General features: G+C 32.9%; 1 protein-coding gene across 16 annotated transcripts in view; it reads left to right on the top strand.

Moving 5' to 3' along the window:
- Positions 1-18,525, top strand: part of LOC127706407 (sulfotransferase 1C2-like) — a 55,010-nt gene that overhangs the window by 27,676 nt on the left and 8,809 nt on the right. For 8 of the 16 annotated variants that reach the window (XM_052210995.1, XM_052210994.1, XM_052210993.1 and 5 more), the window contains exons 2-6: positions 4,119-4,287; positions 14,452-14,662; positions 15,653-15,979; positions 16,917-17,017; positions 17,664-17,826. In XM_052210995.1, coding sequence (XP_052066955.1) covers positions 4,159-4,287; positions 14,452-14,662; positions 15,653-15,979; positions 16,917-17,017; positions 17,664-17,826 — 931 coding nt within the window. In that variant the 5' untranslated portion in view covers positions 4,119-4,158. The remainder of the gene's footprint in view (positions 1-4,118; positions 4,288-14,451; positions 14,663-15,652; positions 15,980-16,916; positions 17,018-17,663; positions 17,827-18,525) is intronic. The other 8 variants (XM_052211006.1, XM_052211005.1, XM_052211004.1 and 5 more) reach the window with 1 other exon arrangement.

Here is an 18,525-nt window from a genome sequence, read left to right as displayed (position 1 = left end):
GTTGATTATTGTGCGCATTTCATCGTTCATTAAACCGTTTGTATGATTTATTTAAGACGATTCTAATTTCTTAACGAGGAACCTAACACGGAGACGCCGGAAAAATTTTAAGAACTCGCAACTTGAAAACTATTACGATGCAATTTATGGGGAAAATAAGTCCGATCTACGAACAACCTGAGGGAGCTTTGATTTACACTCTTTGAATGATCTTAGGATTATCTTAACTTCCCCTTAATTCAATACTTACGATCTCTCTTAATAGAATTTCTTGTTACCAGCCCCACTATCATGAAATCCTATCTTAAGCTTCATTTAATAGGAAACTTACGAACGCTTTACGAGAAAGTTACGAGGGTGCTAAGAGCGTATCTCCAATCCCCTCTTGGGTTACTCTCAACAATGTACCTGCTACCTTAGTATACACTTACGACTTCAAGTTAAGATAGTACTCTTATCGACTTTTCCGAAGTGACCGTCTTTGATTTTTGAGAAGAATATTGGAATTCGCGGCAAAATCGATAGTAAAAGTCATCTGTGCGTTTAATAGATGGATTTTTCTCATTATTGAAGGCCTAACAGTTGCCTATAATTGCTTAAATCCACTTTATTTCAACTTTGGTGGATAGTTGTCTCATTGGCAATCATACTATATCTCCTTATTTTATATTAAAGAAATATTTTCAAACATTGAATAAAATCAAAAATGGCAGAAAGAGCTGCTCCAAACGGTCCGAAGAAAACAAGGGACGATTTGTCTTTCCCTATTGTACATTTTCCATTTTTGGACGCTGATGGCACTGTCTTGTGATGTTTATATATCCCAACTCGTTCGCTATGCCCGTGTCTGTAGTGACGTTTTGGATTTCAATGAACGTAATATATGTATTACTGGTAATTATTAAGTCGGGAATTTCGTTACCGAATTACTTAAAACCTTTACTACATTTTTCCAAAGATACACAGATTTGGTTTGCGAGTTTGGCTGCCCCTGTAGAAAACTTATTTCAAACAGAATAGCACATCCTAATTTTTACGATGATGTTGTTTACCGAGCCTGAAAATTTAGATACGATTCGGGTAACCTTATCAGGACTAATCACTCCTTTAAAAAAACTTATTCTAAAAGGTTACCAATTCAACACTGTAATTAGACCTTTGAATATTGGTTTAATTGGGTTAAATATTGATTTTGTTATCAGTAAATTAAAACCAGAACAAATATTAATGTTTTACACATATGCACTTTTACGGTACTAGAATCTGTCGATACCTATATTTTGGCATTACAAAAGATCATGTGTTTCTCAGACTGTTAATGACGTCTTTATCCTAAATCCATTGGATGTTGGATGTGTATTGATTGTTTTTTTTTAGTCTTAGATACATGATTTTTTTTTATTAGTTGTCATTGGCTTTGAACAAGCTGTCAGCAACTGCAAGTAGACTCAGATCTGTACTTTGTGTCTTTTTTTTATTATTGTTTGGATGTGTAAATACCCCGCCATGTCCGGTTTGTTTATTTGTTAGCTGTTCTTCGTTGTGATCTGATAAGTTAAGGCCTTTTCAACTGAATTTGATAGTTAGTTCTTATGTTGTGCTGTATCTCCACTGCCCCAGGTTAGGGGAGGGTTGAGCGCTCTCAAACATGTTTAACCCCGTCACATTCTTTATGTGTCTGTCTCAAGTCAGGAGCCTGTAGTTCAGTGGTTGACGTTGTTTCATGTCTGTCATATTGGTTTTTCATAAATTGTTTTGTTTGTTGGTTTTCTGAATCAAATTGTTACATATTTTTCATGTCGGGGTCTTTTATAGCCTACTATATGGTATGGGTTCTTGTCATTGTTAAAGGCCGTACGATTGCCTATGATTGCTTACATCCACTTCATTTGAACCTTTTAAGATAGTTGTCTCATTACCACATCCTATCGTGATAAGAAAAGCTAACTTTAACAAAGATGAATCGGAAACAATACCGACAGTTATTCAGATGAAACAAAAGCTGTTACTCGGGACATTTTCAGATTCTGTAATCACGGACAATTCTACGGTCGTCTAGGAAATTCAATGGATTTGTTCGATCTCTAAAGATCCTTCTGGATATCCTATTTTGTTCTCTTGAACGCACATGCAAGAACATTACAAACGCAATGTTATCAACTAAGAGAGAGATAGGGGTGCCCGGACCACTTTTAGAAATTTCTGTTAAGTTTTCAGTGAAAAAAAAAAATTGCTGAGATATTTTAAATTTGCTAAGAATAATCAAAGACGATCTTAAGCTGATTGTCGACGTTCGAGATACCCAGTCGTTAAGATTAAAACTAAGAGAGTGTTCCGAGAAGGATAAAGAGTACTCTTAGGGTTGCGAGTGCAACATGAATTTTAAGGACTGTCAATCATTCTAAGATTACTTCAAGATACACTCTTAGTAGATAAGATGATCTTAAGATGATCTAAAACAGTAAGATTGCTTCATGATACTGGCCCCAGTTATATTATAAGCATTTCAGTTTGCCAGCATAATCATCATCATTCCGCGCATACATACCATTGTTAGGCGGAAGCAGTGGTCAGTTTCACAAAAAATCTTACAACAAAAGATGATCGTAAGTCATGAACAATTTAGTATACTTACGATCAACCTTAGTCACAAAATTGTTGTGAAACTTATCAAAGGAATCGAGGAAGATTAGTGACCGATCCAAAGAGGGATAGTAAATTCAAAGTGTGAGGCCGTACGGGATCAGCAAACCGTATAACGAATTTATCGCACAAGGGACTTTTCCTGTGAATTTTTTTCTTTTATTAAATGTTAAAAATAAACAATGAAATAAAATACAAATAATAGTAAAAAGTGATAAGTAGTTTTGACGTCACAGTGTCTTCATGAAATATACTAACTCCCTGCAAATCAGTAAGTGGTAACCACGTGACGCGTTAAACAAATCACATCGTCGATGTTTACCCGAGGTGCGTACTGTCACAGCTCTGTGTTTGTACAAGTCAAGTCTTACGTAAAGTTAACTGCTAACCAATTCACGACTTAGTTTATGTTGGTTAGCGACGTCCATCGATGCAAAATTTGAAGTAGAAAAAAACATGTAACATTTGCACTTTTATATCAAAATACCCACAATAGCAGTAAACATAAAGCGCTAATTTAGAAACATTTAGATTTAGAACTTATGGAAATAAAGCTGTGAACAATATTTTATGTACATGTATTTGAAACAGACTTTTTGATATTCTATTTCAATACATGTGACAGAGTTGTCAAGTCACAACTGGAGATTTGAAAATTTTAAGCTTGAGTTTGGGCCTCATAACTGGCGATTTTTTATCGACATATTTATCGCCGTTTTCAGTGTATATTTTGATGATAAAGCTACATATTTTCCCCTTTTTTTCAGATAACAGTATTACTATTAATGTATTCTCTCTGTATTATTACCATGTGAAATACTTGCCAACCTTAAGCTATACTATTTGTATCTGATTTTTTTCCTTTCCTCATCTTTGTCTTTATGAGTGTGTTTCTTAGTTCTACCATCCAATAATTTATTTTGAGTTTAACTGTGTAATTCCATTTTCTAACTAATTTTGATTTTGCCAGAATTACAAAAAAATGTAGCATAAACTCTTAGTCAGGCTAAATGATTTTTCTAAACGAGTTTTTAACGATCTTGACTGGCTATACAGCTCTCGCACGGTCGGTATCATGCTAAATTAAGGTCAATACATGGCTTATAAATTTCAATTCAAGCATTGAAAAGAAGTATAGATCTCTCAAATAATCTTCAAAATAATATTTTCTTATTTGTCCTAAGACATTTAAAATCATTAAATTACCATCCTTATATGATTATTTGTTCAATTTGTAATTCATTCATCATGTTCATATTCTTTTATCGATTTACATTATTTTAAGGAGGATAACTTAACATGAAAAATCAAGGGAAGTAACCAGAAATTTCTTTTAAGTGTTTTTTTTTTTCAAATACACAAAGCTTTAATTACATAACGGAAGTTAGCCTGAGGTAAAAATCGTATATTAATATATGTGTTGACACCCAAGCTGTCAAGAGAAGCCATATAATTATACAATTTCTGATTTACAGGTAAAAATTACGTCATCGGTGACACAAAAACGTAATTTTAATGTTGACATCGACTAGCAAATTTTTAGGGGTAAATTTTGAAAAGAACGGAAGATTTGAATTATTAACGGAATGGACGGAAGAGGGATTAAAAATCAGGAGATTTAGACTCCCGCCGGAAGAATCACATGTATGTATTTCCAGTAGGATTTGACAAATTTTAGATAATAACACTGTGAGTCGAATAAAAACAGTGAATATTTGCCCTAACCTTTGTCATGTTTGTATGCAACGGTCCGGGTGTATTTAATTAGGACAATAATTTCCCTTTAGTCTATGATGGTCTTTCATGAATGTCAATTATGGATGATTTTCTAGCTCGAACTTTTACGAAAAAACGTCAACAGTTTGTCTTTGAATGTTTATGTCCATCTTGTCACCTCGAACATATTAATTATATAGATTAATACTTATTTGTTATATAAGACTCGTATATTTAAGATACAATTAAGAAACTTTAATCGTTTTTTTTTTGTTACATGAAAAATGGCGCAAAACAAGCGCTAGTATGTATGTATGTATGTATGTATGTACGTAGATCCCTCCGATTACGGAGCACCTCTCGAGAGCTGCGAGGGTACAGTGGAATCCATGTACACTCCCTATTGGGATTAATGGAGATGTGTCACTAACGTATTTACAATGTTCAATATTTACAAGGACAATCCCCACCCCAACACCAGGGAGTGTTAGGAAACCGGGCAGAATCTGTTATTATGGTGGAGGAAGCCGAAGTACTCGGAGAGAACCACCGGGCTGCTCGGCGGGAACAGACAAACCGAAGAGATATCAGTTAGTAGATTGATCTCCAGGTCAAAGTCGGGAGCAACTTTGACCAACCGAGGCCCCCATTATACCCATTCTAGTTTAAACTCCGGTATGGGTACTAGAGATGTGTGTAAGAGGGTGAAAATCACCCTTCTGATGTACTGATAGTTTTAGCACCCCGAGTGAGAATCGAACTCGGGACCTTCAGCACTGTAGCCATGGGTCTTAACCTCTAGACCACGAACTCACACTAGTATTTTATTGTCACGCAAATTGAATAATACCTTGCAGGATTAATTCAAAACTGTATTTTTCAAAGTGTTGCAATTGTGCATTTTGAAATATTTGCCACTGGACGTAAAATCCACCAACAATCAATGTATTATCATATTCAGAATATAAAAGCGTACAACTATGCACTTGTAGACATGATCTTATAAATATATATGATTTGTGAAATTAAGATAAAATAAAATATGATCGCTGTGTAGTAGTTTACCGAAGTCCTTAATTTTCCGAAAAAGTTGGCAAAGAATCCTCATTGCAAACTAAAAATGCTCTATTTCTGTTAATTTTAAGGGTATGACTCGCTGGCTTTTAACCCCTCCTAACCTGGGACAGTGTCCCAGTCAATTTACAGTGTTTTACCTAATAAATGGTGAAATTCGACTATTTACTATACCCATTGGTGTTGAAGACCATATTAATACAATATTACATTTTTAATAGTAATACCATTTACATTTACACATGGCCTGGGCCGTGATATTCGAATTTTAACGAATATCACGGTCCAGGCCATGTGTAAATGTCCAACAAATCTATGGCTTTCATGAATTATTTCGATTCTAATAGGACAAATACGGTAATTTAAAAACTGAAGCGAAGGTAAGATTGCCGTGTGTATGGCTGTTCTATTTTTACCCCTGTAAGATACACGCTACAAATTTCAAATAAATCTAAGTCTTACATGAATTATTTCTTAAATAAGCACTAGAAAAAATGTGTTCAATTCTCATAATTCTTAACCCAAACATTTTTTTCGTTGGCTACTATTTACTGTCAAATCAAGAGTTGACATGTCGTAACTAAGGGGTGAGCCGCCATGTTGACTTGCTGAAATCCACAAATGTGCAAATATTGCAAGGAATAGAAAATGAAACAACACCTACCTCAAAACTCCATTTTAATGCAATATTATCCAAATTTAGGGCGTATACGTAACGGAAAACCTTCAGTTTGAGAGTTTTCATTCGTATGACGTCATGTTATGACATGACGTTAATGCGCCAAAATTATTCATGAAATTTCGCGGAATTTTATTTTACTTTGATTTGATACATTTTTCAAGCCCTTGTGCATTAATTCTTTTTGTTATGCATTATAATAGGAATAACTGTTCTGTAGTTTCTTTTTCAATTTCAATTTGAACATAACGAAATCGACATAGTGTTTACACATAGGTTACGATACATGTGGATTTACGTGGGAGGTAAATAGTAACAGCCACCAACATGCACATATCTGAGTCTGCGCTAAGTATAGATATATCGAGAATTTTATCACGGTGTTGTTTACAAAGCGAAAGAAGCACGTCATATTAGAATTGATAATTTAGTCTTAGATGCATGATTTCTTTTTTATTAGTTGTTATTGGCTTTTAACTAGCTGTCAGTAACTGCGAGTACTCTCAGATCTGTACTTAGTGTCTTTTTGTTGTTAGGATGTACATGTACCCGTCCACGTCTATTCTGTGGTTTTGTTAGATGTATTTCTATTTGTATCAATTTGATGAGTTAAGTTTTTTCAACTGTTTTTTTATATTTTGTTCTTATGTTGTACTGTTATACCACTGTCCCAGTTTATGGGGAGGGTTGGGCTCTCGCTTACATGTTTAACCCCGCCACATTCTGTATGTGCCTGTCCCAAGTCGGGAGCCCGTAATTCAGTGGTTGTCGTTTATTGGTTTATTGCTGTGTTACATATTTGTTGTTCGTTCATTATTTTGTACATAAATTAGGCCGATAGTTTTCTCGTTTGAATTGTTTTACATTTGTCATATCGAAGCCTTTTATAATTGTCTATGCGGTATGGGCTTTGCTCATTGTTGATGGCAATACGGTGACCTATAGTTGTTAACCTCTGTGTCATTTGGGCTCTTGTGGAAAGTTGTCATCATACCACATCTTCTTTTTTATATTAGAAAAGATATTTAAAATGAAAGAAATATCAATGATATATATACAACAACGTATATATGTGCATCTGAAAGAATTCCTAAATACTGGACAACATTTTATCCTTTTGTTATCTTTTTTTATATTTATTCTATGATATACGATTTCGAGTCCTTCAGACAGGTTAATAACATTGATATGGGTATTCGGATGAATCATCAGTGCACTACGCCATCTACAATCTAATGGGATGATACGATTTTAAATCCATTATCCTTAGTCGTATGGCAAGCCAAAGTGGACAAAAAGAGCTATTTTATAATATTAAAAAATCATTTTTTCATATCAAGAATTCATTTTTAATAAAAGGAATTCATTTTCTAATATCAGAAAAGGATTTTTTAATATTAAAAAAGGATTTTTTATATTAAAAAAATAGCTTTGTTTTGTCCACTTTGGCTTGCCATTTTGTCAAGCTTTTCAAATATTTAAAATTTAACTGTCGAGAGTGTAACACTATAGCGTTACGTGAGATTCGGTGGTGGAAGATGTTTCTCTGATGATTTTTAGCCGATATGCAGACAAAAGTCTTTACTGATCTGCCAAAAGATGCGTTCTTTATATGTGACGTCATCAGGCATAGTCGTCATTTTTCATGACTTTCCACTATGATTTCCAGAAGACAGCAAGAACATTTGACGTTTTAATCAAATTTTCACCAATAAGGAACTGAGATGAAACGAACCACACATTGTTTATAAAAAAATTATTAATTGATCGGGAAAAGTAATTGTATATACTAGTATTCGATTCCACGAATATATGTATAATAAATGAACATACTTGTAATATAGACTTTTCGATAATGGAATTCCATTAGGTTTAACAAGTCTGTCCTTTTTTTTTATAAGTGATTGAATCAGTAGCAAATCTTTTATGCATTATCATTACAATTGATAGTTTGACCAGATTGAAAAGCACGAAATTTGGACTGCCATTCGAAAAATATTGGTATGTTCCATATAGGGGTGCTTTGAATGAAACAAACTGGTGACCTCTCGATAGCGTGACACTCAACCTACACGATTCATCAGATGTGACTGATTTTTTATACATAGCGCCCAGGCAAACAAACACCCCACTACATGTAAGTTTCACTGACAGACGGGAAGGAACAGGGACCATCCTATTGTGCGGCCTATATTCTTCAATAAATCCTTAAATAATTTCCGATTTGGACATTAAACAAAACACAAATAGGGAGTATGTGTATTTATTTATTTTAGTGTTATCAATCCTTTAAACGATTTTTATCATTAACTAAGAGCAAATGTCGTTATTTCCTCTCTCAGAATGCTTATACTGTAAATTCAGAAATTATTGCGTGCATTTATTATTGCGATTTTTAAAAAAAATAACAAAAATGCGAGTTTAATTATTGCGATTTTAGGAAAAGCTACATACAGATATATGTATTTGATATCAGAATGCGAGTTCTTATTATTGCGATACTAAAGTAGTCGCATTATTCGCATTAATAAAAACCTCGCAATAATTTCTTAATTTACAGTAGTTGAATGTCGCCTTGTAACGAAATGACACTTTTATTCGAAATAATGGACCCCTCTCTCGAATTACTATACGTCTACTAACTTGCCCTTCAGCAAATAATCTAAGCCTAGTCTATCATTTCACCATGAAGTTCAACTCATTTTTTAAATAAAGAAATATGGAGATAGCCAATGAGACTACTAACCTACGGAGAACAAAGGACCTGAATGAATGTGACTACAAGTCACCGCACGGTACCGTATAGTTAGCTATAAAAGGCCTATGTATGCCAACACGTGAAACAATTCAAATAGCAGGCCCCTAACTTTGGACAGACATTTACGATTGTGGCGACGGCAAACATGTTACTGTGCGCTCAACACTAATTTTGTTATTCTTAAATACCATTAGATATATTTTTTGAAAGTAAAATTCAACTAATGAACATGATGAAACAAGTAAAATGTTCGTGTTCAGTAAAGTTGAGACAAAATATGAAATAGACAAATACATTCTTAAAAATAATTTTGAAAATCAAAATTTTTTATGTAAAATGCGAGTAGGTGACCATTTCTTGGAAATAATTAGGGGTAGCTATAAAAGAATTCAAAGAGAAAATAGAATTTGTAAATATTGTTATATTAATGAGGTTTAGGATGAAACCCACTTTTTCTTAACATGTAAAATTAATAAATATTTACGTAAACAGCCAGAAAAAGACATAATTGATATTTGTCCAGGATTTAAAAAAAAATATGTGAAAAAAGAGATTACATTTACTTCTACCTTCATTTGTTATCACTTACTGTTCCGTTCACTAAAAAAGTCTTTGCACTGAGGACAGTGGACACAATACCTGCACAAATATTTATTTTTTTATTACATTTTGTTTTTACTACCGGTATATTTGATGTTAAATATTTGATCATTTTTGCATTGTGTATATATTTGTGTTGTATTGTGTATATGCCTTTAACCCCTCGGGGTATAAATGTGCATTTCATTAATAAATATAATAAATATAAAAAAGTGTGTTTTATTATAACAAATATGTGATTAGAAGTAATACAGGAAATGCAATATATTTGAAACAACGTCGTGAAAGGTGAACCAAATATTATATTATCGTTGTTGATGATGGGAAATGCAGTTTGGTTAAGCTTGTGAAGGTTTAATATCAGAACGTCCAATGTAAATAACAGATAAAATACCCGACTAAAATCAGTGACATAACAATGAGATAACACTGATGGATATCAAATGAGAATTATAAGTGCATACTTAGCTTGGATTAGATACAAATGTACTGACTTCAAATCCTTTTAAAAGTAAATGCAAGGTAAGAACATTGCTTCACACAAAAGATTTCATATCAAGAGAGTAAAAACATACCCGCAAGTAATTGCAAAAAAAAATTTCATTTTTCGAAAAAATAAGACTGTCATCAAATTTAAGTTCAAAATCTGAAAATATGTATACATGTATATTATCGCATGTTTTTGACATTCGACAGTAGATACTATTGGGTTATGCATTAAAATTGAGAGCTATTGTCCCAAATAGGATATCTTATTCCACGAGCTTGAGTGTGCAATATGATATACTGTGAGGGCCAAAAGTCATCAGTAAAAGTGCACAAACTATTTTATAATATCGTACTAAACATTTGAGCAACATTGATAACATTTCGTCCAATTCCCGCAGTTATCTGCGGAAGGGAAGCAATGTTATTTTCCGACATCTCGTTTATCTCTCGTTTGCTTGCTTGTAAATGTCGTTTTTATCGGAACCTCTTTTGCATTGAACATGTTGAAAATTAAAGAATGCAATGTCGGCCAAGATGCAATAGTTTCTACCAAATCAGAAAAGCTCTACTTTGCAGGTATTTTTATTAAGTAAAAATATCGGCAAATATTTTTATTTTACAAAGAAATCTACATGAAATAGTTGATACTGTTTATATGAAAATAAGGAGATGAAGTATGATTGCTAATGAAACAACTATCCACCAAAGTTCAAATAAAGTATATTTAAGCAATTATAGGCAACCGTACGGCCTTCAATAAAGAGAAAAACCCATACCGTATACATGGTATAGTCGGCTGTAAAAGGCCCCGACTAGAAAATATGAAAATATTCAATTAAGAAAAACTAAAGTCCTAATTTATAACAAAACAAATATGACAGAGGAACCAAAAACCACTGACCTACAGGCTCCTGACTTGGGACAGCCACATGAATGTGAAATGTGGCGGGGTTAGATATGTTTGCGAGCGCCCAACCCTCCCCTAACCTGGGACAGTGGTGTAACAGCACAACATAAGAATAAACTATAAATAGCATTTGACAAAGGCTTAACTCATCAGATCGATACAAAGCAGAAAAAAACCACACACTTAGACTGGACGTGGCAGGAGATTAATTTAGGGGGGCTAGGATGACATTTGAAAAAAATAGGCAGGACAGGAGTTTTGAGTAAAAAAAAAGGCAGGATGAGATTATTTGCAAAAAAAAAGGCAGGATGACAATTTATGCAAAAAAAAAGTCAGGATAAACTAAAAAAAAAAAAGGCAGGACCGAATAGAGTGAAAAATAAAAAGGCAGGAGCGAATAGAGGGAAAAATAAAAAGGCAGGACAGAATTTTTCATGCTAGCCCCCCCATAAAAATCAAATGGTAGCTCCCTAAACACAAATAGCGTTGGCGGTAAATCGATGAAATGCATGGGATCAATTGATAATATACCACTATGTGTATCCTTGCATCCCTATTGGGTCAATGACATATTCATTTACTAAGACATAGCTTAGCTACAATATATTGAACTTATATAACGTACCATTTCATTATGCATCACATCACCTATGATAGTGATAATAAGGTATACTGAAATAGGTCAAAATCTAGAACGTTATATCTGATAACAACACCTTATTTCCTATTTATGTGTGTTAAACGTTGCTTTCTATCGTGACATTTCTGACCTATTCTGGATTCTCATTAAGGTTGGTGTAAGTACGGATTATTTTTTATTACCCTATCCCATGGTACTTGTCAAATAGATATAAGAAGATGTGGTATGAGTGCCAATGAGACAACTCTCCATCCAAGTCAAAATTTATAAAAGTAAACCATTATAGGTCACAGTACGGTCTTCAACACGGAGCCTTGGCTCACACCGAACAGTAAGCTATAAAGGGCCCCAAAAAATGTCTAGTGTAAAACCATTCAAACGAGAAAACCAACGGTCTAATCTATATAAAAAACGAGAAACACTTATGAACCACATCAACAAACGACAACTACTGAACATCAGATTCCTGACTTAGGACAGGTGCAAACAAATGCAGCGGGTTTAAACGTTTTAATGGTACCAAACCTTCACCCTTTTTCTGAAACAAAAGTGTAACATCACAACATAGAAAGAAACACTATAAACTATCAACTGAAATAGCTTAACTCAATCAAAGGACATATTAACACCATTAAACATACACTGAAAAAATAAATTTGACCTATGACACAATGTAAAAAAATACAAAAAAAAAAAAAAAAAAAAAAATAAACTAGGGGAAGAATAATAAAAGTAACATGTTATATCGGTAAGAAATGTTAAACAATTAAAGAAAAACAATATGCTCGAACAAAAATACCATCCAATTGCAATAACTTTAAACACAGGTAAATGAAAATAATTTTGTTGTTAGGTATACCTGTACAGTACCAATAGAGAAAGGAAATATTTTTACAAAATAAATAATTTTGAATACAAAATAAATAAACTAAGGGAAGAATAATAGAAGTTACATGTTATATCGGTAAGAAATGTTAAACAATTAAAGAAAAACAATATGCTCGAACAAAAACACCATCCATTTGCAATAACTTTAAACACAGGTAAATGAAAATAATTTTGTTGTTAGGTATACGTGTACAGTACCAATAGAGAAAGGAAATATTATTACAAAATAAATAATTTTGATGTTCATAGTACGAAGTGAAAATTTATAGTTATACCAAACACTTATCAAAGCTGGTATATAGACCAGATATAACCCTGAATAACATTAAATAACAAAAAAGCAATACAATTAGTATCAACAGGTCAAATAAACAAGAAAGTACGATTTGAGAGTACTCGCAGTTACTGACAGCTAGTTAAAAGCCAAAACAATTAATAATAAAAAAACATGTTTTCCTTCCTAACGAAGTTGTTTCATTATTTGTGCGCTTTTCTAAATGTGTCTGTTTCGCTAACGTCATGATACTTTATGTCACATGACAAGACCTTTTTATATTTATTCAATTTCAAGATATCTTATAAAGTAAAAATAAGATATCTTATAGAATTAATACATGATAAATTAGCTTATATATTGCAAGTGATTTGAGAACTACAGTTTCACTGATCAAGGAAAGGTTTCCGATCTTCTACACTTCAATATTTGATTCCATTATTCTATAAATGTATCTAATTTAGAGCAAATCATTTCTTTAAAAGCATCAAATTTTAAACCTAAGGTTTAAAAGTCATCTGTCTGTTTCAATTGGGAGGGAATCAGCTTTGTTGAGCTTTTTACTTGCAGTCCCATCATGTTGTTTCGGTTTTAGACAAAAATACGTTTAACCGAGAACACTTCTCAAAATCATTAAAGGAATTCAATAAAACGTGCATAGAAAATACATTTTTCTAAAAACAAATCAAATTATCAGATAACTGTAAAAGTTGTATTTCAGTGTCCAAAATATCTATGCCAGATACCAGATTGTTCTTATGCTTTTTGAATAAATTTCCATTCGAAGGTTCAAACGCTTTTTTAAAAAATCGAATAGTAGCATAAGACCTGGACACTTTTTTTTAATGTAGTGAATAATATGATATCAGCAATTAGTCGTTGATTTTCACCAATTTATATACCAGCCACAGATACCGTCTGGTCCGAATCTATAACGTTAGGAAGAAAAAAAATTCTTTCCGCAATAAGTTTGGCTAATAATTTGAAATCAAAATTCAAGAGGGAAAGAGGACGCCCGTTCGACCTCTGTCTTAATAATTCTTTGGGATAAGAGTCCGTATACCCCGTGTTTTAAGAGGCTTCCGGTTTCGAGGGAATGTTCATAGATTTTTATAGTATATATTTTTTTTTAAATCCATCCAGAAAACAATTATACAACTCTGTAGTTAGCCCGTCTGTACCATGGCTTTTATTATTTTTAAATGATTTCAAAACTTTTACGCACTCAGAATAAAAATTCTGATTCGAAAAGTTAAAATCACCCGAATAGTTATCCGGGTCTTGTGTTGACGAGTAAATTTTTTCATATAAACTTCTCTCTTCGTTTATTTTTTTCTTTCTTGTGACGTAATTTCAATGTCGTTCAGAATTAATTTGTTGGTAATTTTCCTTTCATAATTGCGTTTTTCTAATGAAAAAATATATTTTGGATTCTTTGCATTGTCTTCGCAGTGCTCGGCATGGGATCGTATACTTTTTTGTTTTCCTTTAACTCATAGTCTGTTCAGATGTTAAACAAAATCGCAACACCTCTAGAAATAGTGTCCCCGTACGAAACAATAAATATTTCCACCCCATTCTCTTTCCATACAGTTCTGTACAGTTTCATAAGATGCAATATGTGTGTTTCTTGCAAGAAAAGATGTCGCTTTGAAATATTTTTCATCCACAGAAACGTTTCATTGGTTTACGTTTAAATTTGTTCCCAGCATGAATGTTGTCAAACAATCTGAACAGCAAGTTGATGATATTTCAAAATTATCGAAATTGAATTTGATTGCAGGATTACATTACTCAAACTATGGCATTGGGTATAGAAAAAATGAAGAAAATTATAGAGAACTTGAAACCTGTTCCCTTACCGGAGCATGATGGAGTTTGTTATCCATCATTCATTACATTCAGAGAGAAAGGAGCAGCACAAACTTTACAAGATAACACTAATTTCCAGTCAAGAGAAACAGATATAATGATATGCACGTACCCAAAATCAGGTATGTATCAGTCATTTTGCATAAACTGTAAACACATGATAAAAAATTAATTCAAGTCATTTGAGTTTAAATTCATGTTATTCAGACCCAAAAAGCATTGTGTGCATTATCTACTGTTTGTGAATTTTCAATCAACGGCATACAAATGATTAAAGAGTTTAAAGGGTATGACGTAATGTAGACACCAGAGTCTTGACATTCATGCATATCAAAAACAGGATCTTGACAGTTACCCGTCGTATACCACGACATTGTAGTGTAAAATCATTAAAGTCAACCACATTTCAACACGATATTGAAATATTAGCTTAAAGATCCTTACTAATGATGAATTATTATTGACGAATAAATTATAACCGCTATTTAAATAGACAGGACATTGAACATTAATTAAAATATACATCCCGTAAACTTGTTCCCACATTTTATGGACAATACTTCAAAATATGTCGATTATTACATTTTATTAAACTTCATTGTCAAAATTTTAATGATGTGAGCTGAAATGGAAACATATCAATGATACATGATACTTTAAACAAATGATTGTATTGACTAAATTAAACGTTTAATAACCCCTCCTTGTTAACCTCTAGTGAACACAGAAACAAATTAATCTCGCGAAAAAGTGCGCTTGACATCCGATACTCCAAACCATGCAGTGCTATGGCCAATAACACTGTCACAATTACTTGATGATAGCCATTTATGCTGTTGACTACCTTTCTGCTTATATTTGACTTACTGCAAAGTCGTAGTAATTAATTAAAAAACTCAGCGTGGATAAAGCTTTTATCCAGAACACGTGCTATACCCATGAACAATTTGAAATAGGTTTATACTACTTTTGGTAAGCTGCAATTATCAACGGTTAAAATTATCATTTAGATTCAAAAGATATATTTCCCCCTTAATTTTGTATGCACTGTCCAGTTTTATACTAACGTAATACTATATTATATATAACGATTTTGATAATCATTTTCGTAGGATCACATTGGATCAACGAAATTACCAATATGTTAATCCGAAAAAAAGCAGAACTCGATAATTTAACCAAAGCTTCGACGATGCTGGAAACCATTTCCGATTTTTCCGTCACGGATATCCTTCCATCGCCTAGACTTCTCAACACTCATTGTCAGTTTCAGTATCTACCGAAGAAACACATTGAAAATAGAAGCAAGATAATTCACTTGATTAGAAATCCGAAAGACACTTGTGTATCGTATTATCATCATTCCAGGAAGGAACATATATTTCTCAGCTTTTTTGGAACTTGGAATGAGTTTTTCGACATGTGGATGTCAGGAAAATGTAAGTTATTGATATATTAATAAAATGAATATAAATTGTATATGCAAATATGTTAAGCAGCAATAGCTGCATGATCGAGAATGAACAAAATGGACATACAGTTTAAATCTCAATAGGAAGGATGACTTGCCATATTCTGTATGTACTGCAGGAGGTCGGTAGTTCATTATACTTTACTCTGGCTTCCTCACTCTATACAAATTGGCCGCCACGGGTAGCCAATTAGTCAGCACTTCTGTGTTGGCATTGCTAGACATTGATATGGTCATATTTATAAGTTAACTATCAACAAAACTTCGAAATTTCTGAAATCCTAAAAAAAATTCTACCCCATGAATAGATTACCTTAGATGTATTTGGAAAAACGTTTCGGAATTTTGGCCGTAAACGCTCTTCAATTTCCAAATTTTATTGGTCTTTCAAACACATCTGATAGGAGCCTCGCGTATGAGTCTTTTGTAAACGAAACGCCCGTCTGGCGTACAAAATTTAAATCCAGGTATCTATGATGAGTTTTTCTTACATATAGTAGCATAATACACAATTAAACAAACATAGTATATACCAAGTCCTGAATCTCGACAGTGGTTTTCGTATATTATATCTTAATGTTTCAAGCTTATTGTGAGAATTTAGTGATGATGGTAGATCTGTGATACACGTGGGCCTAACTTAATTCAATTTCAACTTGGTAGACTCGGAGATATTTAGATATGACTAAATTGTCGGTGTTTACCCCATTACTCCTTTTGTCCTGCAATAAGTCAACTACTTTACAAATAACCGGTACACAAATAAAACTTTGCTTTACGTATACTTGTACAATTAAAATCTCAAGGTTCACTTGGATTGACTAATACAAATAATTTTTTGTAGCTTCATACGGATAAAAATGATAAATGTATATGGATTGACTAATACAACTAATAGTTTGTAGGTGCTTATGGATCATGGTACACTTATGAAAAGGAAATTGAACAAGCAGAGAAAGATTTCCCTGGAATGATCTTCACTTGCTCTTATGAGGAAATAAAAAAGGTTTTTTGATTGTATACTTTCTAAGTAATCTAATTATCGATATCTCCAATCCGATAGGAGCTTTTTATTCTTAACTTGTGCTATATTACATGCAAGTTGTCGACAAATGTAAGCTGTATCTACACTTATGGTTAAAATTTAATGTAGTTTTTTTTAAAGAACGCACGATTATTTGTTGTTCGTTAGTTAAGGAAGAAAGTAGTGAAAACAGTAAATACCCCCCTCCCCCCCTTTTTCATTCGCTATGACAAAACATTCACTTTGTGTTTCTATATAGTAATTTATGATATACATGTAACAATTCAGCTTCATAAGGACGATGTCTACGTAATAGGACGGTACTTTATATTTTGTATGTATTACGAACACTTTGAGCTGGATATGAATTCTAAAAAAAAAAAAACACCTCATGCTATATAACTCATGCTGTGCAGATTTCCATTGTCATGCTGAAAATGATAGGGGTCAGTCTGGCTAAGTAAATGCACACATCAACATATCAAATTTCATATACAGTCATATTGATGTACATTTAAAACATTTCATATGATTATATATACAAGTGCTTTTGTCATGTTTGTATCGGGATTGTTTTCTTACTTCAATGTTAATCAGATTTCAAAATGTATTTTATTGGAAAATAAAGGACCCAAAAGCAGAGATAAGGAAGCTAGCCGATTTCCTAGAAGTACAATGCACAGATACACTTATAGAAGACATTGCAAAAGCAACATCATTTGAGAACATGAAAGAAAATAAGGTAGATTTATCGAAAGCAGCGGACGGAATAACACACATATATAGAAAAGGTAATCTACTTCTTTTTTCTTAACGGAAACTAAAACATATTTGTCAGAAACGGATGTTTTGATTGGCGCTTGCAAACTCCGAAACAGCGGCGACGTTGCTTCGCTAAAATTATATAAGCCATAGTTTCGCAGAAAAGTCGACGCAATCACAGTTTCGGAATATGCAAAACGTTGTGTCTGCTCCAATTCTAAATCAACTGTATGTTTATATATCATTTGATGAATGAAATGGATTTGTTAATTCAGCAATCGAACTTACAAGCACCAAGGTATACCTCTGCAATAAGCATTAAAGTAAATTTCGTTGCTGACATTTGTTTCATCCGTAAAATTGTCCCGTTATGCACGCAAAATCATAAAGTCAGGTCTTCTTTTACTACATTTCAACAATAATAATAATAATATCTTTATTCAGAGAGAGTAACTCATTTGGATTACACCAATTTTCAATAAGGCTCTCTTAATACAATAATAATTACATTAAAAATAAACAGTACATATTCAATAATAATGATAAATAAAGATGTAATACAATTTAAATACAATAAACAATTATTATATATTGCATTACAGTACAAATATCATGGTTATGTTAAAAGTACATAGATTTGTAGTTATGTTTAAATTCTGATACTGTGTTTGATTTTTTAATTGAATTAGGAAGAGCATTCCATACTTTTGGTCCATTGTACGAGAAAC

The sequence above is a fragment of the Mytilus californianus genome, unplaced genomic scaffold, assembly GCF_021869535.1.
Source record: "Mytilus californianus isolate M0D057914Y unplaced genomic scaffold, xbMytCali1.0.p SCAF_6, whole genome shotgun sequence".
In the NCBI taxonomy this organism is placed as follows: domain Eukaryota; kingdom Metazoa; phylum Mollusca; class Bivalvia; order Mytilida; family Mytilidae; genus Mytilus; species Mytilus californianus.
Note: the sequence above shows the minus strand (reverse complement) of the source record. Positions and strands in the feature narration are given on the sequence as shown.